Source organism: Nicotiana tabacum, chromosome 2, assembly GCF_000715075.1.
Source record: "Nicotiana tabacum cultivar K326 chromosome 2, ASM71507v2, whole genome shotgun sequence".
In the NCBI taxonomy this organism is placed as follows: Eukaryota; Viridiplantae; Streptophyta; class Magnoliopsida; order Solanales; family Solanaceae; genus Nicotiana; species Nicotiana tabacum.
In genome coordinates, this window is record NC_134081.1 from 12,454,550 (window position 1) to 12,482,203 (window position 27,654).

The following is a 27,654-nucleotide window of genomic DNA, read 5'->3' on the forward strand; positions in this document are numbered from 1 at the left end:
CAACAGAAGAAAAAAGTTGTTAGATTTAATAAGAATATTGTGGGAAAAAGTTGATTTAATGGTAACTCATAGTGAAATTTTTGCACTTCCTGCTATTTTTTGGTCTATCAACTTAGTCCAAACAAATTTCGAATTTCTCAAATGATCATCTAGCTTACGAATTTTCTCAAAGACTTCCTTTATTTCTTAAATAAACTCTGTGTACAATTAATAATATTTACTTGATAAATATTTCTTTCACCAAATAATATTTTTATTCTTTTATAAGGTAAGATATTATCCCATTTACCCGATAAAACCAACTCAATAATATTTACTTGATAAAAATAAATGATGATCAACAACATTGTCCATGTTTCTTTAGCTATTGCTAACCACGTTAATATATTTGTTAGCAAATGCTTAGTTAAGTAATCTGTTTGATTACAAAATCTAATAGGTTAATTATTAACCTGTTGGATTCTCTTAGCTATCATACATAATTCTATTACTACTACTTATCTTAGGCTCCGTAATTTCAAGTTTAGGGGTATTAAAAATCTCATAAAGTTTAAGAAGGAACTAAACAAAAGTTACAACAAGATAACATTATTTCTGCCCTTTTTTATGTTTATTTAAGTATTTGGAGGTTAACATAAAGGTTAGAATGATGGCTAATGTAGTTTCAGCAGGAGCATAGGACTGAATCGACTGACCCCATACGCTACAGAAATACAGAATAACCGGAACAACGTACAAATATATGCAAAAGAGACTTTTGATGCTATTCCTGCAGTCACATAAACGTAGTTTTCTTTTCCAAAGTCTGCACTGCATGTGCATGTCACTGTTGAGTGTAGGAGATCAAATTTCAGCCCTGCCCTGCCATTATTGTTCAATTCAAAGGGAGAAAGTGGAGAAGATATTGAGAGTCTTCTTTAGAAGAGGGTGGACGGAGTTCTCTCTTTTTCATCTGAGGAGCATTCTATGAAACTAATTAAATAAAGGTTGAATATCTAACTCATTACGTTCAAATCGGAGAAAAAATAATTGTACTACTACTGCTGCTGCTACTAGTTAACAGTGTGTCATGTCGAACCACCGCGGTGATCAACGACGAGGTTATGAAGATTCAAGTTCTCAGGACATTAATGGACATTATTCTCGGCCAACTGGGATACTAGGGGAGAGGTGTCTCGTAAGAACAAATCTTCTCAAAGTTGATATTGGACATCGTTTCAACCATATACGGTTTTATAAGGTCAGTATTTAACTTTTTGAAACCAATGTACGTTCTGAAATTACAGAACTATATCCATGTACGTAGTACTCATTTTGTGTTTAATTGAAATCCTAGGTCAAGATTTCTCCTGTGGTCAGTTGTGCTGGAATTCGGCAAGAGATAATGAAGAAGCTGTTTATGGAATATAAGCACTCCGACTTGAACAGTGCGGAGTTAATTTATGACGGACACAATTGTGTTTTCTCTGTCAGGCAGTTGCCCTTTTCTTCCAAGGACTTTATCGTCACACTGGTTGACAGTGATTCAAGGTAATTAAAACGGAATATATGTGTGTGTGTGTGGATATAGTGTTTATTTGTTTTATAGTTTGTTTGGATGAGTGTTATGTATCGTATACTAGATCAATGACGAAGAATATAATAATATAAAATAATTTAATTAATATGCAACCGTGATAAAAAATATAATAACAATATAAAACAATTTAATTAGATAAATTGTAGCAGAAAAAGGTAGCAGGAAAATGTCAAGCAAATTTAAAGTTTAAAAATTAGATCAATGATGAAGAATATAACAATATAAAATAATTTAATTAATATGCAACAATGATCTACACAATTTAAAGACATAATCTTCCACATTTAGCCCATGTACACACTTGTCACCTCGTGTACACAACTCTCAACACATTACAATTATCACATCAATACCAATCTTAGGGAAGATTTTTCCCACACAACGTTAGACAAGTCACTTACCTCAAATCGCGCTCAATCAGTCAAGTAGTATGCCTTTTCCTTGATTTTCCGACTCTGATCGGCTTGAATCTAATCATAATTAATTCGATTCAATCAATACAAATTATAGGAATAAATTCCATAGGAAAATACAAGTTTTCTAACAAAATCCGAAATGTAACCCAAAAATCGCCCGTGTGGCTCATATCTCGGAACCCGACAAAAGTTACAAAATATGAACGCTCATTCAACCACGAGTCCAACTATACAATTTTTACTAAAAGCCGACATCAACTCGACCTCCAAATCTCAATTTCTTATTTTGAAATCCCTAGGCCCAAATCCTCTAGTTTCACCTCAAAAACGTGTAATCTAGTCGAAATACTCCATGATAATCCAATATTATTGACTAACAATGATTGCACGTGACTTACTTCAAGTTTTCCCGTGAATTCTCGCTGAAAAATCGCCCCAAACCATGTTGAAAATGTCCAAAATGACAAAAATATTGGAACACCTGTGTTTTGTAATCTGGTCAATGCTTTCGCACCTGCGGACCAATTGTCGCTTCTGCGGAGTCACATTTGCGACCACATTTCCGCTTCAGCGAAGAAGCGATGGACACTCCCCCCTCCCCCCCCCCCCGCATATGCGGAACATGGTTCGCTTCTGCGCAACCGCATGTGCGACCATGCCTTTCGCTTCTGCGCGTCCTTCGCTTCTGCGGTGGGTAACATCGCAGAAGTGGCTTCGCTTCTACGGAGCTCTTTCCGCTTCTGCGGCTCCAACTGGGCAGCGCTTTGTCCGCTTCTGCAAGCCATAACTCGCTTGTGCGAGTCCGCACCTGCGGTCAGTCTCTCCGCAGGTGCGATGACACTAGAAGCTGCAAATTTCAGAATTTTTCTAAGTCCAAAAATTGATCAGATTTCGATCCGGATCGTACTCGGGGTACTCGGAACCTCGTCCGAATATACCAACAAGTACTAAAACATCATACGAACTTAGTCGAAATTTTAAATCACATCAAACAACGCTAAAACCACGAATCATGCTCCAATTCAAGCTTAATGAAACTTAGAAATTACAACTTCTACATTCGATGCCGAAACCTATCAAATCAAGTCCGATTGACCTCAAATTTTGCACACAATTCATAAATGACATAATGGAGCTATGAAAATTTTCAGAACTGGATTCTGACCCCGATATCAAAAAGTCAACTCCCCGGTCAAACTTCCCAAAAATTCAACTTTCACCATTTCAAGTCTAATTCCACTACGGACTTCCAAATAATTTTTTGGATACGCTCCTAAATCCAAAATCATCATATGGACCTATTAGAATCATCAAAATTCTATTTCGGGGTCGTTTTCACATAAGTCAACATCTGGTGAACCTTTTCAACTTAAGCTTTCAACCTTGAAACTAAGTGTCTCAATTCATTCCGAAATCTCTTTAACCGACTATCCCGGCAAGTCACATAGCAATTATAAAGTACAGAATGAGCAGTAAATAGGGGAATGGAGCTATAACTTTTAAAATGACTGGCCGGGTCGTTACACTAATCTTTAAGTTTTGGTAGCACATTCTTGTCACACAGGACGTCGGAATCTAGCCTCCATTACGGTCTGTGACATACTCGTCAATCTCCCCGTCCCTTTGGATAATTGACCCGACATACTTGAAACTTCCAAGAGATAGCTCGTGGATCAAACATTGAAATTTCTCTACAAGCTTCAAGCTTTCAAGCAATCAAGTTCAAGCTCAAGAACGAAGAACAAATCGAGGTTCAAGGAGTACGAGTTCAAATCAAAGTTCATGTTAGTTGAATTCAAAATTAGCGGAAACAAGCATAAATTAAGGATCAAGCTCACAAACCCTTTAGAAAAGAAGAATGAAAGGAGTCATTGAGATTGTAATGCTCAAATCATTTGAAATAAAATACTACGATTGTTTTTCGACGCGAAATTTATTGTCTAGAGCTTCAGCTCTACATTTGTCAATCGAAAATTACGTAAACAATCTTCATTTCTGTGGTTATGTTTTTCCCATTTTTGCATTTTTGTTTCTTTCTATATTAGTTTAAGATCTTCTTCTACAATCTTCATATAGAAGAGAAGAGTACCATTGCCATAACGTTCATGATAATCCTTAAGTTAGTTAACATTGAAAATTCTACGATATAAGGTACAATCATGGTGTTTTTGATTTTATGGCAATTATTATAATTTTCCAGTGCTATTTTATGTTCATTCTGGGATAACTAGTTTTTCTCACAATTTCTTTTGAATAAGTTTTGAGTATGGAGAGAAGGAAACATCTGTTGTTGAGTACTTCCGGCAACGATATGGCTTGAAAGTCTCGTATCCAATGTTGCCTGCAATTCTAGTGGGTGGCATAGAAAGTCTGCCGATGGAGGTTAGTTGCTATTAGTGCACCTCAGCATCCTGTCGTTTCATTTTTCACCTTTTCATATTCCTGTTATCTCTCGTTATGCGCTATTTCTTTCGTGTTTTGATCTATAACTAGATTTATCACAGTTTTGCCAAATTGTCCGAGGACAAGTTCGCAAAAAGTTAAATTTCGAGCAGCACAATTATTTGGACAGCAAAGCACATGAAAGAGTTAGAGAAGGTCGCATAAAGGAGGCATGCCATCTTACCGAAAACTAGCTCTGATTATAATCAATTTTGCATTACATTTGTTTGAATTAGATGTTCCTTCTGTTCTGCAGATTGTGGTGTCAGACTATACATAGAGAGCCGGATTCAGAATTTAAATTCTATGAGTTTAATTTTAATGTTTTTAACATTGAACCCATTATATTTTTAAAGTTATGGGTTCACATCTACTATTTTTGTAATTTTAATGAAATTTTACATACAGATTTTTACTTCGCGTAGAAAGTTATGAGTTCAGTTGAACCCGTAAGCAGTACACTACATCCTCCTCTGTATGCATATCCGGTGAATGAACATTTTGGAATTAAAGTTGCAACGGAACTCACTACCATCAAAGCACGAATTCTTAACCCTCCAACGGTAATTGCTTGAACTATGCTATCCATGGATTCTTTAAAACTCTAATTTAACACGAGTTTGAACATTTGCGTCTTTCTTGGAATTGTAGCTCAATTATGGCCATTGCTACGAAACACAAGTCTATCCAACATCTGGTGTGTGGAATATGAAGGATAAGGTAATTTCAGTAGTCACTTATTTTTCTCAAGCAATTCTGAATTCATCGAGGGAGTAGTTATATTTGAAACTTGAGTACTTATTCCTGACATCGTTCTAGCAGTTTCTTTTTCTTATTCATGCATATTGCTCATTTTGTTGGTATTTTGATTTTTTTTGTTCTTCATTTATTTATCATTTTATGAAGGCATAATGGTGCTTATTTTTTAAGTTGTAAAGAACTCACAACTGAATGCATGTGCATCTCTTTCCATATGCGTAAACCACTTGAGAGAGAAATAGCTCACATATATGATAAACCAATAATCGTATTTGGTGCTGATGTGACACATCTGGGCGAAGGAAAATTATCCATAGCTGCAGTATGTTGAAGTCTATTAATCACATCTCTAAATTTTAAATTACTTGTGATAGATGATCTTCCACACTATGCATCAAAAATATTTTTTTTACAGGTGGTCGCTTCAATGTATTGGCCCGGGATTACAAAATACAAAGGGCTGATTTCTGCACAGACTTGCTGGAAAGAGATCATTGAGGACCTGTATAATCTTGTTAGGTAAAAATCCTTAATTATGGCCTATGGTTTAATTTTTCTTATCAAAGCTCTTGTCATCTCTAGTTAAATTTTACAGGGATTTATTGAACGAATTTATAGAGTCTACAAATGTCCGGCCTGCTAAAGTTTTATTTTACAGGTTAGTTCTTATTCTTGTTGATTAGCTAGTGATTTTGTGATCCCGTTTCTCACATTAATCTATCGTTTGATTCATTATAAAATGGCAGATATGGAGTAGGGGAAGGAGAATTCGAGAAGGTTTTGTCAACGGAAGTAGAAGCAGTTAAAAAGGTATAAAATACAGTTTTGCTAAATTGTGTTGTTCTTTGTAGTGTAGTGATGTTATCCCGCTCACAAAATAATTTTTTTTCAGGCATGTTGATCACACCCAACTATCCCTTATAAAAAGGATTAAACGGTAGTTGTTTCCGGCTAATAAGTACGGAGTCAAATCCCACAGGGAATTAACCTATCAAACACAACTACTAGACTCGCACAAACTCACGCAATCAATCTTCAGAAATATTTACGTAACAATTTGGATGTTTACTAATTAAATATTACGTAATGAAAGTGCAACAATTAATAACTAACTACTAACGGGTTGTAGACAAGAATTGGAATGATCTAAGGTTGTGATTTCCCCTATTCTCGGAATCTTTTCCGCTACGATTTCTATAAATTCGCCTAAGTCTTCTCTATCGATCATGAGCACTCTGACTATCGTAACTCTCTGCCGAGTAGTTACCACAATTTACTAGACATATTCTCCCAAATTACGCTAGCTGGCATTAAGTACGGCTCACTCGGATCGCACCAAGGTTTCGTTATCCCTAATTCCACCTTTAAATCCTTCGTATTGATCCCTCATATACGTTGGAGTGATGTTGTTCAACAACTACCTAAATATGCACTCTCTCCCGAGTAATACATACTAAATAGGCACAGCCAATTGAGGGCCCTTCAATCAACCACAATAATATTATAGTTGAACAAATAGAGAAAATACTACGGCAAATCTATATTAACGTAACAGGAAAATCATCCTCCAATAGGTTCCATCAAAACCCTAGATTAGGAGTTTAGCTACTCATGCTCATAGTAACAATATCCACAATATTTTGCATAATTAAATTACAAAGTAAGGATAAAGGGATGTAAAAATCGATGAGTCTAGCTTCCAACGGTTGTTTCACAAGCTATCCTTGCCTCCAATTGCCAAAACCTCCTTCAAAAGTGGCGTTTTAGGTCTATTTATATGTGTAGGAAAAGACCTAAACGCGTAGGCCAAGTCCTAGTCAAACCAGGAGACGAAATAAGCCTTCAAAGTTCGAAATGTGCGCGCCTCAGACCTGGCCTTGCGAGGCTTCACGCGAGCTGAAGCTCGCCCCAGACCTAGCGTCGCCAACTTCAATGCCTGGTGGAGCTCGTCCCAGGCCTGGCGTCGCCAGCTTTAACGCGAGGTGGAAGGCTCGCCCTGCCTGCTCTAACGCCTGCTCTAGGCCTGGCTTCGCCATCTTTTCATTTGTCGGCTGCTCACTTCTTTCTTTCTTCTTTACAATTGTTTTCGAGCACGCTTTAGACTTTACTTATTCCTTTTGCTCTACTTTCATCTCCAATTCACCTACACATAAAATAGACTCCATTACGCATAAATAATGTGTAATTTATCATTAAAGCATATAAAATGCAAGGCGAATAATGTGCTGAACTATGGAATTATAGCCACACATCAATACCCACACTTAAACATTGCTTGTCCTCGAGCAATCAAACTACATGGTGGTTTGGTGGGAGGTATTAGAAAAAATATGCAAGCATTAGCTCTATGCATTACTAATACCTTGTTTGGTATATTTTTTCAACCAGCGTATAACTATTACTTGTATTAGTTATACATCATACTTGGTATTATCCTATGTATAAGTAATGCATAGAAAACCATGGCATTAGTAATACCAAGGCTACTAATGCATACATTAGGTTGGTTAAAGATAAAATTATCCTTTAAGTCCCTTAAAGCTTGAGAATATGGAGGGCATTTTTGTAAACAACTATTTTTCTTAAAAATTATGCAATGCATTATAATTTTAGTACACCACACCAAACAGTAGATAAGAAATAATATCTGCATAACTAATGATTGCATTACTAAGTCCATGCATTACTAATACATGTATTACTAATACACCTTATTCCACACTATTCTTATACACCCTACCAAACGACCACTTATAGACATAACCTTTCTAAACAATTCCCTTAACTCATTACACCAAGAATATTTAAAATAGTCTAAGCCCAAATGTGTAACATCCTCGCCTCAAGATATTTTTACTCACAAATACCATGCCTTATTCACAATTCACTCACTTACTCCAACATGGAGGTCAACGACATTACCTTTCCCTTATGAATCACGTGCCCTCACCCAATCAAAGAGCTTAGTTCCACACACCATGAATTTTAAGATTAGGAAAACTTCACTCGCTCTCAGAAATAACATTCATATGCCACACATGATGCACCATAGGCTTGCCCGTAGTGTAATACTCTACTAATCGAGTTCATTCAGTCTAAGATTAAGTAGGACTTTCATTTGTTGTAATGTAGGCTGCGGGTCGGGTAGGATACATTTGGATATGAGTGATTACACCTCCCTTAAACACTTTAATACATATACCTTAATACAACAACCCATACTTATGTCAAACACAACATTCCACCTTCACTTCAAATTATATTACCCCATACTTCTTTAAGCACGAGTATATCACTAGCCACCATCATCAAGAATTATTTTTCATACAATACACTATTATCATTTTTCTCTCTTCTTTCTCTTCAAGTGGCTTTTATTGACATCTTTTTTTTTTTCAAGACAATGCACCTTTCTCCTCATTTCAATTGTTCCACTCAAAAGCCAACCCACCATCCCAAACTTTAACTTTTACATAATTCATCACCATTCAAGTGCTCATGAGAGGTGACAAGGTTCAAATTTATGGTCAATTCAAACAAAGGGGTATGACTTGTAATGTGGTTACCAAAGAAACAGGATTATAGGCTCAAAGAGGTTAGCTATGATACATAACATTTAGGTGGGTAAACTATATATATCTGGCTTAACAAAGAAATGCATATATCACTTTCTACACTGAACAAGACTACTTTTTCGCTTTGCACACATATGTGGTAAGTTCTAGACATCAAATGCAATGCACAGAATACCTACAAAATCTCAAACAGACATGGCACATAACTCACACAGGATTGGTTTCATTGCGACGCTCCAGTCCAAGCAGTTAAGCAAAATTAAGAATCTCTGATTTAAGGTACTTATACTAGAGTCAAAAACCGAGCCTAAGCTTCACAACCATAGTACTAACTATTCTCAAGGCATAACAAAGCTAAGAGATATTTCTGCAATTAAATGCATAGCCCCTTGGTTCCTACTCCTAAAAATTGAAACTAACTACACCAGGTTCAACTAAAAGTCCTTGGAAAAGAACCACGGCCCAAAGAAAAACCAAGGGGGAATTACTACACTACCTACAAGAAAATCTTTTTGGTTTGTTTTTCTTTAGACTTACTTCCCTCAAGAAAATTGTTTAGGAGATCCATCGTCGGGAAGAGTCCAATTTTTTCTATAATATTTTTTTTTACTAACAACGAATAACTAAAAACAAATAACTAAAATAATTAACTAAGCTAATACTTAAAACAATCAACTAAAACAACTACAATACTTAATAAAATAACACAAATAACTAAGCAACACTAATATTTACAAGTCCCCACCCCACACTTAGATCAAGCATTGTCCTCAGTGCATGCACAAAATGACAAAACAAGAAAACTGAGTAGAGTGTAAGGAAAAACTCCCTGGTCATGCTGCATCGTTTCCCTCATCCTCTGAGGTTGCCTACTATTCATCTTGTGCTTCCTCATCCTCCTCCTCATCATCATCATCCTCATCATCTGACTGCTCTGGCTCAGCCTCAGACTATTCAGGTGTGTTGATATCCTCATCATCTGGGAGTCTGTATCCATCACCTAGCCCAACCAGTTGCTGAGCATGAGCATTGAGCGGGAACCGCTCCTCCAATATGTCCATCTCTGCTATAGTAGCTGGCCGCCCCCTATCCTCAGCTGCAAATCCATCATCCCATAGAAATGGGCCATAAAACTATCATCACGAGCATTGTGCTCGGCACCTGTCAATGATGGCATGACAGTCTCTTCCTTCACCCGGATACTAGTGATGTCTGTCTGTCGTATGGGCTGATCAATGATGTGATCAAACTCTGTCTCATCCTCAACCTCCTTGTGTCTTAAGAACTGAGTCAAAAAATTGGCAAATGGCATTCGATCGAATTTACTCGTTCTTACCGAAGACATTTGGTAGCGAATCAGATGACCCACATTCACCCTTTGACCCGTCATGAGGAAATAGATCACACAAGTCCTCTCTCAGTTAATGAGCGTGTCATGATTGCATGGTAGGAGCCGTGCATTAATCAATTTCAACCAAATTTGAGCCTCCGCCCTCATCTTCTTTTTGGGGAACTTCTTGTGCCGATTTGTTTTCTTATCACGGATCCACGTTGCCGTAGAATTGACACCACATAACGTGTGTCTCAGCTCTCTATATGTAGGATGGCGAATGAAGTAGTCCAATGGCTCCACAAGAACATTCGGAGCACCTAAAAAGTTACATATGGCTGTGGCTGAAAAGTTTATCAACCGTCCACGAATCGACACCAGCTGTTCGGTATCTTGCGGATCAAACCCTGCATAGAATTCCCTCACTAGATTGAGATTAATATCCCCTGTGTTCTTAAAGACATAGCTCAACCCCAAATCATGGATGCCCCTCCAAATAGCCTGGTACTTTGCTTGCAGTCGGCGCTCATGGATAGCGGCCTCCGGATGTACATGTTTAGGCCTACAACGCCTGTACCAATCCTTAGTATGCGAGGGTATGCTTCTGATGCCAAACTCCCGTTAGCCTTGGGGTTGTGGATGCATGGCTGCTACAGCTGCCACAGCTTGTGCTCCTTCACCTCGACTGGAGGTTGCTTCTCCTCCTTTTCTCTTCTTTGGGGGAGGTGCGGAGGTCGCCTTTGTTTTAGCCGGAGCAGTGGAAGTAGCCTTTCCTTTGTCGATGTCTTTTCTCGGAGGCATATTTGTGCCTACACAAGTAATCATCAATAAGTTAAAACTGTATTACGATATGACACACATAGTCTTGCCCAAATTTCTGAGGTTACTCAGACTTCACCTCGTATTTTCTTAACATGAGAAACAAACCTTAACACATGGGTGCTTCCTCCGATTTCGAAGCATCGGGCTACCAGTGAGGCACCCCACACTTAAGATTTTAACGTGATATGCAACTAAATAACACTAGTCTATTAATCCCGGAGACTCGGGCTCCAATGGGGATAAGGAATGCCATTGAGGCATTATAGCAAACACTTAGCATGCACTAGTGCCATGGAAGTGCTTGTAGGGGTGAGATATTGCCTCACCCTCCCAAATCGGCTTGGGTATTCCATACCACCACGTGTTCATACAATAGCAACACCATTCCTATGGGGTTCATGGGGGTGGGACACACAAACACATTATTACAATGAAGAACAACCCCAATTTTTTTGTGTGGCTAATTTCATACCTGCATCCAACTCGAAATTGCAAAGTAGAGAGATAAAAATCATACCTTGTATGCTTTAAGAAGAAGGAATTGCCTTTGAATTGCCTAATATTGCTTGTCTTCAATGAGGGTTATGAAGGGAAGGGGTTTGGCAGTGTTAACTGACGTGAGTGTGTGAGAGGGACGAATTTTTCTTCTGAGCAGTGATTTGCCTTAGATGAGTTTTCTTGAGTGTTTGAGGAACTAGGAGAAGTTTGAGTGTTTGCCTTAGGGTTTTATTTTGTTTAGTTTAGGTTGGGCGTGTAAGTGGGGGGTTAGAGTAATATAAGGGAACCAAAAAAAATTAAAAATAAGTCCAAAATTCCTTACCTGGCGGCGCCTGCCTATGTACATCACGTAATCCCTCGCCCCGCCAGCTCTAACTCGAGCCTGGGAGTTTGAGGCGCGCGGCTTAGCGCCTTGTGTAACTGGCCTTACCCCAGGCGAGACGATCTCCTTCGCCAGCTATACCTCACCTCAACCCTCGTGAGGCGAGCTCCCCCGCCTGGTTTCCTTCATGTGACACTGAAAACTCTGCTCGGCTTGCCCAGAATAACCTGCAAACTTGTTAGTACCTAAAAACGAAAAGAAAGATTCTAGCAAAATCAACTATGAATTGGGTTGCCTCCCAATGAGCGCCTTAGTTAACCCCGCGGCATGACGAATACAACATTACAATGGGTTGCCTCCCATGAAGCGCCTAATTTAACGTCGCGACACGACGCAGGTAATCGCACTTAAGGCTCTCTCAACCTAGGTGGATCGAGCAAATGAGTCACCGACACTACTTTCACATCATCCATACCCAAATAATATTTCAACCTATGCCCATTGACTCTAAACGTGCGAGAGTCATTTGCAGCAATCTCTACGACGCCAGTGGGGTGAATCTCTACCACATGAAATGGTCCTGACCATCTTGACTTTAATTTTCCCGAAAATAACCTCAATCTTGAATTGTATAGCAATACCATATCTCCGGGTTTAAAACTCCGCTCAAGAATATTTTTATCATGCATCATCTTCATTCTCTCCTTGTATAGTCTTGTGCTCTCAAAAGCGTGGTAGCGAAACTCATCAAGCTCGTGCAACTCTGTGACTCTACTTGTACCCGCAACTTCTATATCGAGATTCAACTACCTCATTACCCATAAAGCTCTATGCTCCAACTCCACTAGTAAGTGACACGCCTTTCCAAATACCAATTTATATGGCGACATGCCAATCGGAGTTTTGAAAGCGGTACGATAGGCCCAGAGTGCATCATCTAACTTTCTCGCCCAATTCGTTCTTGTAGCATTCATAGTCTTTGTCAAAACGCTCTTTATCTCACGGTTCGAAACTTCCACTTGCCCACTCGTTTGTGGATGATATGGGGTGGCAACCATGTGGTCTACATCATACTTTTCTAACAACTTTGCGAAGGCTCGATTACAGAAATGAGTGCCTCTGTCACTGATTATTGTCCTTGGAGTGCCAAATCGGGTGAATATATTCTTTCTCAAAAAACCAATTACCCCATTTGCATCATTTGTAGGGAGCGCTGCAACATCCAGCCATTTTGACTTGTAGTCCACCGTTACGAGTATGTACTTGTTGCCATATGAGCTGACGAAAGGCCCCATGAAATCAATTCCCTATACATCAAACACTTCTACGTCCTGAATTGGGTTCATAGGCATCTCATGTAGGCGGGAAATATTCCCGGTTCGCTGGCATTCGTCACAACCCTTCACCCATAAGTGTGCATCTTTGAACAATGTCGGCTAGTAGAAGCCCGACTCCAGCACTTTCGCAGCTGTCCTTACTCCCCAGAAATAGCCACTATATGGTGACGCGTGACAAGCCTGCAAAATAGAAGATTGATCTATCTCGGGGATACATCTCAGGATCATGTTATCAACACAAATCCTGAACAGATAAGGCTAATCCCAAAAATACATGCGATAGTCATGAAAGAACTTTTTCTTTTGAACAGAGGAAAGGTCATAAGGAACAATACCGCTTGCCAGGTAGTTTGCAATGTCTGCATACCATAGCGCTAGCTCAAGACTCGTGTCTAGTAGTTGTTTATCCGGGAAAGTCTCCATAATCTCTTCCCCCTCACAAGTGATTAGCCACTTGGTTCTCCGTTCCCTTTCGGTCACGAATTTCCAAATCAAATTCTTGCAGCAGCAGCACCTATCGAATCAGGTGCGGCTTTGACTCCTTATCAACTAGGTACCTGAGAGCAGCATGGTCAGTATAAACAATTACCTTCGAGCCTATCAGGTATGACCTGAATTTGTCAAATAGGAACACCACTGCTAGCATCTCTTTCTCGGTCACTGTGTAATTTAGTTGGGCACCACTTAAAGTTCTACTTGTGTAATATATTGGATGCATGACTTTGTCTTTGCGCTGCCCAAGCACTGCTCCCACAACATAGTCGCCCGCGTCACATATCAGTTCAAATGGTTGCTCCCAGTCATGTGCAACTATGATAGGTGTTGTCACCAGCCTCTTCTTCAATTCCTCAAAAGCTACCATGCAGTCATCAGAAAACACAAAAGGTGATCGTTTTCAAGCAATTTACACAAGGGGTTAGCAATTTTGGAAAAATCTTTTATAAACCGTCTATAGAACCCGGCGTGGCCAAGGAAACTTCTTATTGCTTTGACGGAAGTGGGTGGTGGAAGCTTTTTGATCAAATCAACCTTTGCACGATCTACCTCAATGCCCTTACTCGACACTAGGTGCCCCAAGACTATACCTTCATGTACTATGAAATGGCACTTTTCCAAATTAAGCACCAAATTAGTCTCGACATCTCTTTTCAAATTCCTTAAACAATCATCGAATGAGTCTCCCACCACCAAGAAATTATCCATAAAGACCTCCATGATGTCCTCTACCATATCAGTGAAGATGACCATCATACACCTTTGAAATGTGGCTGGTGCATTGCATAGGCCGAACGGCATCCTCCGGAAGATGTAGACGCCATATGGACAGGTGAATGATGTTTTCTCTCTATCTTCCGGGGCAATGGAGATTTGATTATACTCTGAGTATCCATCCATAAAGCAAAAATGGGATTTCCCAGCAAATTTATCTAGCATTTGATCAATGAACGGCAAGGGAAAATGGTCTTTTCGGGTGGCCTTGTTCAATCTTCTGTAGTCCATACAAATTCGCCATCCCGTGACTGTTCTTGTTGATATCAACTCATTGTTCTCGTTTTGCACTACAGTCATCCTACCTTTCTTAGGCACACATTGGACTGGGTTGATCCAGTTGTTGTCGGAGATGGGTAAAATGATCCCCGCATCTAACTACTTTATCACCTCCTTTTTCACAACTTCCTTCATGTTAGGATTCAACCTTCTTTGATGTTCTCTGGAAGGTTTGTGGCCATCTTCCAGTAGAATCTTATGCTTACAGAAGGCAGGGTTGATACCCTTAATGTCTGCAATAGTCCAACCAATTGCAGTTTTGCACTAACTCAATACCTAGAAAAGTTATTCTTTCTGCACATCTAACAAACTAGATGAGATAATAACAGGTAAAGTCGAGTTAGGTCCCAAGAAAGCATACCTGAGGTGAGGTGGTAGCGGCTTAAGTTCCAACTTTGGTGGCTCTTCTATCGATGGCTTAGCTGGAGGAATGTTTCTTTCTTCTAAGTGCAAAGGCTCAAATTCGAGCTCTCTTTTCCAAAACCCTTGGTATTCAAGAGCCAGCACCCACTCCGCCAAATCCTCTCCATTTATTCAAGAGGGTCTTTAGTGTTCAAGGTCTCATCTTCCTCCTCCGAAATTACATCCACGGCTTCTATTAGAGAGCAGTTAGCAAATTCACTTGGTCGCCGCATAGATTTCTGCACGTTGAATTTATTTCTTCATCATTTAGTCTCATTTTGAGCTCTCCTGTTTCACAGTCAATTAAAGCTCTCCTAGTGGCCAAGAATGGTCTTCCCAAAATTATGGGAATCTCCTCGTCAACCCGGCAATCTAGAATGGCAAAATCTGCTGGGAACACAAACTTCCCAACCTGTACTAATACATCATCAAGGATACCAGAGGGCCTCTTCACTGTCCGGTCGGCTAGCTGTAGTAACATGGACGTGGGTCTAGCTCTTCCAATGCCTAACCTTTTGTAGATAGCCAAGGGCATCAAGTTTATGCTTGCCCTTAAATCACACAATGCTTTAGCAAAAGCATAGTTTCCTATCGTGCATGAGATTGTGAAACTCCCTGGGTCTGACAACTTCTCAGCTATGGGTCTCATCACGACTGCACTACAGGTCTGTGTCAATGTAATAGTGGACAGGTCTTGGAAGTCGAATTTGTGAGACATTACATCTTTTATCATTTAAGCATACCCAGGCATCTCCCGCAACATATCAATCAGTGGAATGTTCACTTGTATTTGTTTCAACATCTCCATGAATTTCTTATATTGCTCGTCCTTCTGATATTTTTCCAATCTCTACGGGAATGATGCTGGAGGTCCCTTATTTCCTGTGATTTGAGTTTTATCTTGCTCAGGCACTACTTCTACTATCGTTTCTTGTGCTACCTCAGTCTCCTTCGCGACCTCTTTTTCTTTGCTTGTGCTCTCTTGTGCATGTTATACCGTCACCTCAGTTAACCCTGTTGAATCATCTATCTCAATGGGTACTGGCACAAGTGTTTCAGTAGGTCGGCTTTCGCGAGCAATCTCTTGTTCCAGATCTAGGTCTCTACCATTTCGTAGACTTACTACCATAAGCTGTTTCGGGCCCTGATCTTTTGGATTGACTTGTGTGTCTGCAGGTAAAGTCCCTTGGGGACGATTGTTTAGAGCAATAGAAATATGTCCTAATTGAATCTCAATACCCTTTATCGCTGATTCATGTGAGTCCACTCTCTCTTGCATTTTTCCAGTGGACCCAATCAGTTGTTGCAGCATTCTGTTATTGCTGTCCAGCATTCCCTTAATTTCAGCGAACCTATTATCTTGTATCACAATATGTTGTTGTTGAGGTTGTTGATAAGTCAACTGCTGATTTTGCTGGTTGTAGCCTTGTTGCCTTTGGTAAGGCACCACTTGACCCTGTGGTCACATAGCTCCAGGATTGTTGCTGTTATTGTACTGCTGCTGTGCTGGTCTATATTGTTGATCCTGTTACCCCCAATTCTGACCACCTTGCTTCTGTCCCCCATAGTTGTCCACATAGTTCATATCTTCCTGATAGTGCTGGTTGTCACCTTCCGCACTCCACGATCATGCATATGGTTGGTTAATGCATGGTGTACATAAGCCCCCATTAGTCGCATCAACTATGTGTACCTGTTGCTTCTGGCCTGATTCATCGATCTTTTTGGTGAGGATACTCATTTATGTCATCAGAGTGGCCATATTTTCGGCTATAGAGTTGTTTGGGTCCAAAGCCATAGATTGAACTACAGGACTGATCGTAGAGTCTCTTGTCATCCATCCTGAGTTTTGAGCTATTTTATCGAGTAGGATCTTGTATTCTCTAAATGATTTCCTCAAAAATGCTCCACCCGCTGAAGCATTAACATTGGCCTTTAAGCTGTTTGCCAATCCCATGTAGATCCTCTGCCCCAACATTTGCTCTGGAATGCCATGATGTGGACAGTTAACCAACATACCCTTGAACCTCTAACACGTTTCTTGTAGTGTTTCTGTTGGTCACTGCCTGAAGCTCAATATCTCATCAATTTGTTTAGCAGTTTTATTGGGTGGGTAGAATTTGTTTACAAATTGCTTGACTAATTCCTCCCAAGTAGTAATGGAGTTTATGGGGAGTGAATTAAGCCAAGTTTGAGCCTCTCCCATCACTGAGAATGGAAACAATAACAGCTTTATTGCTTTCGGTGTCACATTAGGTTGCCTTTGTGTGACACATATCGACAGAAAATTTTTCAGATGCTGCTGAGGATCTTCAATGTACGACCCTGAAAACAGACCCTTGTTCTGCAACAAATGTAGCATGTTGTTTGTGATTTGAAATGATTCCGCTTGTATTTGAGGGACTGCAATTGCGGTTGCCAGATTTTTGGCGGTGGGTTGTGCCCAATCATACAAGGCTGCTTCTGGCACAAGAGGTACCACACCCTGATTGTTTGGTTTATTCGCATTGTTTCTGTTGTTGATTGTATTTTCTATTACGTCATCCATGTCTGGTTTGATTTGGTCTGTCGAGTTTTGTTGTTGTTTGCCTTTCTTGTTTGCACGATTTAGTGCGTTGAAAACTTTCTCAGGATCTGATAATGCTTCAAGCAATTCACCAGTTCTCGAGGAGTTCCTAGGCATGTACCTGTAACACCCAAGACTACAAACGTTAAAATTTCAATGTATTTGGTTTAAAATGAAGAAAATTGACTACACTAAGAATTCTAGCGCTTCTTTAAGCTGCAATTAATACACCGTCAATTCTCCGGCAACGGCACCAAAATTTGATCACGTTCAACTATGCCTTATAAAAAGGACTAAGCGGTCGTTGTAAATATATTCCGGCTAATAAGTCCGGAGTCGAATCCCACAGGGAATTAACCTATCAAATACAACTACTAGACTCGCACGAATTCACGCAATCAATCTTCAGAAATATTTAAGTAACAATTTAGATGTTTACTAACTAAATATTACGTAATGAAAATGCAACAATTAGTAACTAACTACTAACAGGTTGTAGACAAGAATTGGAATGATCTAAGGTTGTGATTTCCCCTATTGTCAGAATCTTTTCCGCTATGGTTTCTATAAATTCGCCTAAGTCTTCTCTATCGATCATGAGCACTCTGACTGTCGTAACTCTCTCCCGAGTAATTACCACAATTTACTAGACATATTCTCCCAAATTACGCTAGCTGGCAATAAGTACGGCTCACTCGGATCGCACCAAGGTTTCGTTATCCCTAATTCCACCTTTAAATCCTTCGTATTGATCCCTCATATACGTTGGAGTGATGTTGTTCAACAACTACCTAAATATGTACTCTCTCCCGAGTAATACATACTAAATAGGCACAGCCAATTGAGGGCCCTTCAATCAACCACAATAATATTATAGTTGAACAAATAGAGAAAATACTACGGCAAATCTATATTAACGTAACAGGAAAATCATCCTCCAATAGGTTCCATCAAAACCCTAGATTAGGAGTTTAGCTACTCATGCTCATAGTAACAATATCCACAATATGTTGCATAATTAAATTACAAAGTAAGGATAAAGGGATGTAGAAATCGATAAGTCTAACTTCCAACGGTTGTTCCACAAGCTATCCTTGCCTCCAATTGCCAAAACCTCCTTCAAAAGTGGCGTTTTAGGTCTATTTATATGTGTAGGAAAAGACCTAAACGCGTAGGCCAAGTCCTAGTAAAATCAGGAGACGAAATAAGCTTTCAAAGTTCGGAATATGCACGCCTCAGACCTAGCCTCGCGAGGCTTCACGTGAGCTAAAGCTCGCCCCAGACCTGGCGTTGCCAACTTCAACGCCTGGTGGAGGTCACCCTAGGCCTGGCGTCGCCAGCCTTAACGCGAGGTGGAAGGCTCGCCCCGCCTGCTCTAACGCCTGCTCTAGGCCTGGCTTCGCCATCTTTTCATTTGTCGGCTGCTCACTTCTTTCTTTCTTCTTTTCAATTATTTTCGAGCACGCTTTAGACTTTACTTATTCCTTTTGCTCTACTTTCATCTCCAATTCATCTACACATAAAATAGACTCCATTACGTGCAAATAGAGTGTAATTTATCATTAAAGCATATAAAATGCAAGGCGAATAATGTGCTAAATTATGAAATTATAGCCACACATCACATGTAATGACATGAACTGTAGAGCAGACATCACATTTGTAGTTGTGGTTAAGAGGAATCAGACACGCTTCTTCTGTGTTGGTGATTCTGCTGCTGAAAGTTCAAGTGTTGGATCAGGTATCAAAACTTAGTTTCAATGTATTGGATAAGCATGAGCGTGTATAACAATATGTGCATATCTAAAATAAATTGAAAATATGATTGTTATTACCTTTTTAGGTCTCGTCGTTGATAAGGACATCTGTCATCCATCTGTCACTGATTTTTACTTGTGCAGTCAGCCGCCTCCGTGTAAGGTACTTTTTTTTTTTTTGGAAATAGGTAATAATTGTATTAAAATGCCGCTAAGGGGTTTGCTTGATGTAGCTTCTTCCTTTTATTTTTCTTAAGCCGAGGTCTACCGGAAATAACCCCTCTGTCTTCATATAGGTAGGATAAGGTCTGCATACACACTACCCTTTCCGAATCCCACTTGTAAAATTTCACAGGGTTTGTTATTGTTGTAAAATGCCACTAAGAAATTGCAACATAAGTATGTACATCATTAGCCAAGAACTATGAGCGTATCCTTTTCCTATTCTTGTAGGGCATCTACAAAATCTAGCACATTTTTCAATTGCATATTCTTCTTTACATAAAAAATAATTCATTTTGATCCGTACTAGTGGAGAGTCTTTCTCGTCTTCAAAACATCTTTGAGTTCCTTCTTTTCAGTGTCCACCAAATCCTAGCAGCAATGGTGTTCCACCACTTTTCTTGTCTTTTGTCTATGCATGTTGGGCATGACCAATAGAACACCTATTATATTAAGAAACAACTGCCACAACAGAGAGCTAACCTGGCAATGTATAAACAAAAGAGTGATGGTTTCTAATCTTTCTCCACACAAGTAACATCTTGTATAGGGGCGGATTTAGAGTTACAACGTCGGATTCATCTGAACCCAATATTTTTGACGTAGAATATAAATTTATGTGTAAAAATACATAAAATTACAACAAATGGTAGGTCTGAACCCATAAGTTTAAAAATATAATGGATTCAATACTAAGAATATTTAAAAGGCTGAATCCATAAAGTTAAAAATTTTGGATCCGCCTCTGATCTTGCACACAGTTGAAAACCTCTTAAGCTCCCTTGTGTTAGGCATGCCTCTTTAGCCACTTACCAAGTAAAGCATGCAACTTTTTAGTGGGGATTTTGTCTTCCATATCTTCCTCCATAGCCAATGTGCGTTCTGTTGAGTAGATAACTTCAGAGTGTTACATGAATTAACAGTGAAGATCCCACTTGAAGAAGGTTTCTACATCAGTCTGTCCTTGGAATATAATCTGATAGCTCTGAACAAGGTTCCAGGATAGCCAAAAATTCAGCCACTCTTCCTAGCTCCCAATCATTTGAATTTCTTCTAAATTGAACAGACCAAACATTGTGCTCTCTGCTAGTTGCAAGTGAAGCATCCTTGTATTGCGCTAAATTATATAAATCAGAAAATTTTTGCTCTAGTGGACAGTGGCAGTGTTGTCAAAGGTGCGCTTAAAGCTCTTAAGCCTTGAAGCGAGATGCAAAACATGTTGAGCGTTTCTCCTCGCTTACCGGACACTTCAGTTTCGTAATCAAAGCCCTAAGACATACTTTTTCTTGCCAATGAGTGTAATCCTGAATAGGCGACACTAAACAATTGATATTTTACTTTTTCATAATTTTTTTTCAATTTCTTTGTCCATATAGTTGTTATTCGTGCTTATAATTAGTAGTTTTTGGACTATTTATATATACTTGTATATTTTCGCCATTTGTGCCTTTCTTCATTAAAGACGACGCTTTATTTGCGCTTTGCTCTTAAAACCTCAATGGACTTCAGAGTTTTTTTTGCGCTTTTTGCCTTTGATAACATTGGACAGTGGCCAAAAATGAAGGTAAATTTGTTAGTTCAATCCTTGTTAGTTTATATGATTTCTTGTGTCTATCTCTGTCTGTCTTGAGCAGGGTACTAGCCATCCCATCAGGTACGTCGTGCTGCTCGACGATAGCAAATTTACGCCTGATGAGATACAAAACTTCACAAACAGGTTATGCTACACGTACGCAACGTGCACATCATCACTTTCCATAGGTTAGTTGCATGCTAGCTTTTTTGATTCAAAATCTTGTATGTTTCCCATAACAATGCTCTCTTCTTTTACACTAGTTATGCCCATTTGCTAGCATCTTGGGCGCGATACTATGTTGAGGAAGATAGAGGGGATGGTAATTAAAGCAATGGAGCTGCCTAAAATTAAGGACATAGTTAAAAAGTCCATGTTTTTCTGTTAAGTATCATGTTAAAACTAACTCTTGCAGATAGTTGACAACAAAAATGTGTTTATTCAGCAACTATTGTACTTTCTGTTATCTAATTCGGGATATGACAGTATAAAGTGCATGAACAGCTATGTTGTTTTCTGCTATTTCTTTTACCAAAATATTGCCAATTTCTATTAAAAACTCCTTTGGTTTTATTGAAATGCAACAGGTGAAGTGTTTCATATAGTCTGCACTAACTTAGGAATGAATCGGAGTACGTAAAAGTTGCAATATATATAATCCTCAGGACAAAACATTCAGGATAGTCAATAGTTGGCACAACCATAAGAATTGTCGTCGTGTGGCTAAGAGGTCACAGGTTCACACCTCAAAAAATAGACTCTTGCGAGTTGGGAAAATGTAGGATAAGACTGTTTACGGAAAACCAAATGTGGTTTGACCCTTTTGCGGACTCACGCATAACGAGAGCTTAATGCATAGTGCTATCCTCTCTCTTTTTTTAAATAAGATTTGGCTTCTCAACGTCCTTACAAGTGTAACTAGGTCTAGGTTCAACTGAAGTTATTCTTTTAGGTTCTTACTATAGACATAAATTGGAAAACTACTAAAAGTAAATATTACTTTGTGAACTCATAATTTTATAATAGTAGTAAGCTTAATGTCAAGAGCCTGAACCCATTAAGTTTAAATTTTAGATTTGCCTCTGCAGTTAAATTGTAAGATATGTGTTACACATTGACTCTCAGAATTGAACATTCACACGACTGAGTTGCATAAAGTCATAAAACATATGGAAAGAAAAGAACAATCATTTAAGAAAACCACTTTCTTAGTTGTAAGTTGAAGGAAATGGCTGACTTTGTGGCATACTTTTGGTCTACTAACATAAGCTATATATAATTACAAAGCAAGGCAATATAGCCCTTGGATTCAAAATATTAACCTCTTTAGTAGCATCAAATTGATTCCTCTTTACTTCAACTAAATCCAAGTCTCCTTTGTTTTCTCCTCTGCAGGTTGCTATCACTCTTGAAACTATAATAGCATTCTTTGAAACTCCATCATCTCCAAATTGCTTAATAACTTTTCTATGTGCACTCCAACTACTAGTAGATAATGATTCAGGCCAATTAGTTTTCTCATTTCCATAATTTTGGCCTATGATTTTGCATACACCACAACTTTTCTTGCTACAAATTCTTGGACACTTATTATCAACACCTAACGAACAAGTAATCGTTGCACCATGGTAGAAAACTCTCTCTGATAGTCTTTTACTAGACGATCTCGTGGATCTTGAATTTACCATCTTTTTACATTCTTCAAAACCTTCACAAACTTTTTCACTATGATTCACTTTCAAGATTTTTTCAATTGTATATCCCACTCCACGCTTCCATCCGGAACGAAAAATAGTTTCCACAATGGTTTTTGAAGGTTGCCCTTCAACAATCTCTTCTAAAAGCTTAAGTGGTTTGTGGACATTCAATTTTGGAGAAGCACAAAGGTTAGTACAAGAATTGAAAACTAATACCTTTCTTGATTTTGATATCCCTTTGTTTTCAAGTGGATTTGAACTAGTTTTTGGAGGAGGAGAAGAAGGATTTTTTTCTTTTTTAGGAGAAGTGGAATTTTCCTTTGGTTTGAAACATCTAATAGTAGAGCTTGGGTGACAAACGAGAATTGCTAGAGAAGTCATTAAAAGACATTTTTCAGCCATTTCTAAGTCTCTTTTGGTAATGAGATGATGGTCAAAGTTTGTCACATATTCTTATTTCAAAAGGGGTAAGAAAATCTCCATATTAATTATCAAAATCCAGAAAAATCTTTAATATTATATTCTTTAGAACTTTATAATATGGAGATTCAGAAATTATGAGAGGTGTAAAGTTCAGATTTGGAAATGATTTTTACCTCGCTAAGATTCTTTTTTGTTTTAAATGCTGATGAGAATATAACCATTCACCTTTTTTAACGTAGTCTACAATGGTATATTGCCTAGGGAAAAAAAGGAAACTTAAGGGCCATTATTTGATTGGCTCAATCAAATCCAGAGATTATAATCCGAAACTTAGGGATTCTAATGAGTTAGATTTATTCTGATATTTGTCATTGAGTAAATAAAACAATTAGGGGCCATTTAGTCGGAGGGATTAAGTGAGTTATCCCGATTTAAAATTTGGGATTCTATCTCTCCTGTATTTGGTTGAGAGTATTAGTTAAAACCGGGATAAATTTTATACCACAATCATGGGATTATTTATTCTCGTTATAATCCCAGGAACCTGATTTTGAACCAACGACACCTTAGTTAAATATAACGAAACCCCAAATTATCTAATCGTCTATAAAAAGTAAAAATTTCTTAGAACATCTAGTTTATTATTATTTTTTCAATTAGTTGTCATGTAAGTTTTAATTTGATATTTAAACGTGCAAGCTCTTACAATATAATATAGAGTAAAATCCACCTTAATCTTAAAGTGTTAGATGTATCTTGTTTTTTTATTTTCCTTAATATAGTCGACATGTATGGCTATTTTGATCAAATTTTACCAATCCATTTACTTGTAAACTATTTCAGTGTATCTTTTATTAGTTATATTTCATTAAGGATTTTTTAGGTAAATCATAACTCATAGATTTCACTTCAGTTATTGACACATACCATTACATTTTGAAAATATTAAAACTTTCCCTATGGTAAGATTTGTCCAGCCAAAAAAAATTGTACTATTATAACTATATAATAAATAAAGCTTTGGTCGTACGAAGAAGGGTAGGACAGTAAATTCACTTGACTTCTTCTTTGTAATTCCACAAGAGCTTTCCTTTTCCATTTTCTAATTTCTCCCACCCTCTCTCTGCCGGTGTTTTAAAAGGCGTGGGGCGTAAGACGGGCGTTTTACATATACCTCAGCGAGGCGTAAGCCCCGAGGAACGGGGCGTAAGCCCCATATGTATTTAATTTTTAATATTTTATAAAATAATATAACGATAGTAAATATTTATATACATGTAAAATTGCATAAAAATTAAAAAAAACTATAAATATGTGATATATATATATATACTTAAGTATAACTAATGTATACAAATCACGTATAACGTCTTTAATTTTCAAATAATTAAAAACTTACAATTTCTTTAAAAAAAAATGATCAAACTCCACATTTTACCTTCCTAAAAGTAAATAATTAATAAAATCTTATTAGTACGATAATTAAAATATTACTCCTTCATGAATAAATACAAATTAGTTTAAGATATCAAATTAATAAAAGTGTATAACAAGGAGGGACAAATGAACTAAGACACGACCAATAACAAGTGAAGATATAAATTCGCAATACTATGTCTCATTATTAGAGTTATGCTCAATCTTCACATTTCTATCGATGAATAGAACTTTTATCATTAATTTGTTAAAGAATTTTGAAGGTTAACAATATTAATTAGGAAATTCGACACGTGATTTGCGTTCGGACTGTTAGGCGAGCCCCGAACGTTGGGCGTTAGGCGTGTTTAGGGCGCACGGTCGGGCGTTTGAGGCGTAAGCCTCACAAAACTAAGCCCCATACATGAGCCCCGGGGCGTTTTGCAAGTGCCCCGCCCAAGGATGAGTCCCAGAAATGCCTTTTAAAACACTGCTCCCTACGTTGTCTTGCTCTTTTACATTTCTATAATAAATTTTCAATTCGTCACTACTGAAGTCTGAAGCATGAAAATGGACTCATTCTTAGTGTGTTCCTCCGTCTATTCAACCATGCATGTATTTCAATCAAGTCTCAAAATATATAATTTTAGTGTTTGATGGTTTGATCTTCTTTTTCTTTTAGGATAATTTCTGTTTGAATTTTCACATGTATGTGGTAACTATATCAGATTTGCACCAAGATGTTTGACAATATACCTAAATGAACTGATATATATGCGCTTTTCTTTACTTTCCTCTACCACTAGAAGTCTCAGTCTTTTACACTCTTTTTCACGCTTCAGTTCCCCTTTCATTTCTCTGTCTCTCATTCACCTTTTCTCTCTTATTTTCAAGTTTCTTTCAATGGATTTTTTTCAACGTTTATTCATCTGTACAATTCTTGCGAAGATTGTTCATTTCCTCTAATTTGTCTCGTCTCAGCTCTCAGTTGTGGTAAGTTTTTTCTCTGGTTAATTTTCCAATAGTTCTTAATTTTCAATTTAAGATTGCAGTTTTAAAAGTTTGTTCACAGAGCCTCTCTCTCTCTCTATATCATTGAGTTCTTCCTAATATGACTAACTACTACGGAATCGAAAAGAAATAGTCAATAAATACATGCATATGCAAAATCCGTTAACTAAATGTGCCAAAGGCTCAAGAAGTGCACAATAGCTATCATAAATTTGGCTATGGGGGTCAGAGAATATCCTTTGAGGCAATTTGGACAGAACCAACAAATTTGACACCAAATATTAAAAAGAGAACATGCATTGCAGAATCAATTAAGAGAAGAGCCAAGGCCCGGACGACCATTTAGCCGACAAATAAACTTGGTTAATCTTTTCCCTTCTCAAGAATCACCATTTCAGTTTGATATTCTTGTTGACGCTGAGGTACGAATCGTGAGCGAGTTTTAAACACCGTGACTCGAATTACACAAAAATAGAAGAAAGGGAATTTTTTAATTTTGGTTGAAAGCAATATATTTTGGTGAGTAGGGAGCTAGTGAATTAAACTTAGATCTAGAACAGTAATTAAAGAATAAATAAAGTGATGATGTCAAATCTATATATATATATAATCGAGGGCCTTGAAGAGGTGACATGGCACATTCTATGACCAGGAAGGTAATTTATCTTTTTTCTCAAAATTTTGCAATTTCCTTTATTCTTCCATGTAGTTTTTATTAAATAAAAAGTTCAATAGTTACAACTTTTCCTATATTTACTTATTACAACTTTCCAATTCACTAGAAAGTCAATGTAACATGCGGTTGGTTGTTACTACTATTTAACATTCTATGTAACTATTTTATTCAGTCTTAATTCAAAATTTGTTCTAGAGAGTCAACAAAGTCCTTTCTCTTCATTCACATTTTAATTTCATTTATGTGAATGCTACAAAAATTTAGAAAGTCATCTTTTAAATTCGATTAGTTACACCATTTTTCTACCGTAACCGTTTTCTAAGAGAAATGCTTACACAAATTTGAAGAGACATTCTATTACATTTTTGAAGGTTTTTTTCTTTTAACTTCTTTTTTTGGGTTGTAATTTCCCCTTAATTCTTCCCATTTTAGCTTTATTTTATTTTTTCACTCTTTGCAGAAGTTAGTTTTTATTTCTTTTATTTACACCTTTTCGATTTTCTAGACCGTTTGACAGAAATTCTTACACAAATTTGAAGACATCGTTCGTTTACATTGTTTTTGATGCTTCCTTCTCTCATTCATTTTCCAATTTAATTACCACTCTTCGTGCTATAAGTATTTAATTATTCCTCCTAGAAGAATATTATTGGATTGGTGTTGCATTCGGTGAGTGAAGAGATAGTAGAATTAACATAGAAGAATATACACATTCGTCTTAGCAACCTAAACATGAGATAAGGAAAAATCGATTACACATATTCTGCGACTGTCTAGAGTTGACCGTTGGGAACGTAAAAATATTGCCTTTTACTTTATTATCTTTTCTTCTTGCAAAGAATTTCATTTTATTTTTTTGCGCAGAAAATTCATATATGAAACTCCATTTAACATATATTGAGGTGTGGTTGTCTGAAAGATCAGTTTATTAAACAATAGGTTGAAATAGTTTGCTATAGTTTTGTTTTTTCTTATATCTGAATTTGTATACTTTTATTTTTGTAAATGTAGATGGCAATTGATATTTGATGTTTTCTCTAATATTATTAAACACCATTGGTAATTCGCTATCTCGCATTCTCACTTTATGATCTTTCTACTACGACTAATTTCTTATTTATTATAATTAATAATTTGTTTGTCATTTTCCATCATTGATCATGTATTTTTTCCTCCTCTTTTATATTTCTTTGATATTTGATTTTGCATATGTTTGTTTAAATTGAAGGTAAATACATTTGATTTTATATTTATTTTACATTTAATTGCATATTAATATGGCA

General features: G+C 37.6%; 1 protein-coding gene and 1 non-coding gene across 5 annotated transcripts; both read left to right on the forward strand.

The window, feature by feature from the left end:
* Positions 1-696: 696 nt before the first annotated feature.
* On the forward strand, positions 697-23,377 carry LOC142169457 (protein argonaute 1D-like). Of its 4 annotated transcripts, none has more exons than XM_075230906.1 (12): positions 700-1,240; positions 1,337-1,530; positions 4,254-4,377; positions 4,500-5,000; positions 5,089-5,157; positions 5,612-5,715; positions 5,792-5,854; positions 5,943-6,006; positions 6,089-19,337; positions 19,440-19,516; positions 21,210-21,336; positions 22,544-23,377. In XM_075230906.1, exons 4-9 carry the CDS (start codon positions 4,869-4,871, stop codon positions 6,095-6,097), a joined length of 441 nt encoding a protein of 146 aa, XP_075087007.1. In that variant the 5' UTR covers positions 700-1,240; positions 1,337-1,530; positions 4,254-4,377; positions 4,500-4,868; the 3' UTR covers positions 6,098-19,337; positions 19,440-19,516; positions 21,210-21,336; positions 22,544-23,377. The 4 variants fall into 4 exon arrangements, with proteins under 4 accessions (XP_075087002.1, XP_075087007.1, XP_075087003.1 ...); XM_075230902.1 differs by having other exon boundaries at positions 17,287-19,337; positions 22,544-23,367; XM_075230903.1 differs by lacking the exon at positions 22,544-23,377 and adding an exon at positions 21,412-21,643 and having other exon boundaries at positions 17,287-19,337.
* LOC142173911 (small nucleolar RNA R71) lies at positions 17,019-17,125 on the forward strand. Its single transcript, XR_012703269.1, has one exon. It is a non-coding gene; the product is annotated as a small nucleolar RNA R71 (small nucleolar RNA).
* Positions 23,378-27,654: the final 4,277 nt, after the last annotated feature.

Excerpts from the sequence above, each read along its gene's own strand:
- LOC142169457 (XM_075230901.1), top strand. The coding sequence starts at position 1,070 with ATGTCGAACCACCGCGGTGATCAACGACGAGGTTATGAAGATTCAAGT. Across the intron at positions 1,531-4,253 it reads CTGGTTGACAGTGATTCAAG|TTTTGAGTATGGAGAGAAGG; the intron begins GTAATTAAAACG and ends CTTTTGAATAAG. Across the intron at positions 4,378-4,499 it reads TAGAAAGTCTGCCGATGGAG|TTTTGCCAAATTGTCCGAGG; the intron begins GTTAGTTGCTAT and ends GATTTATCACAG.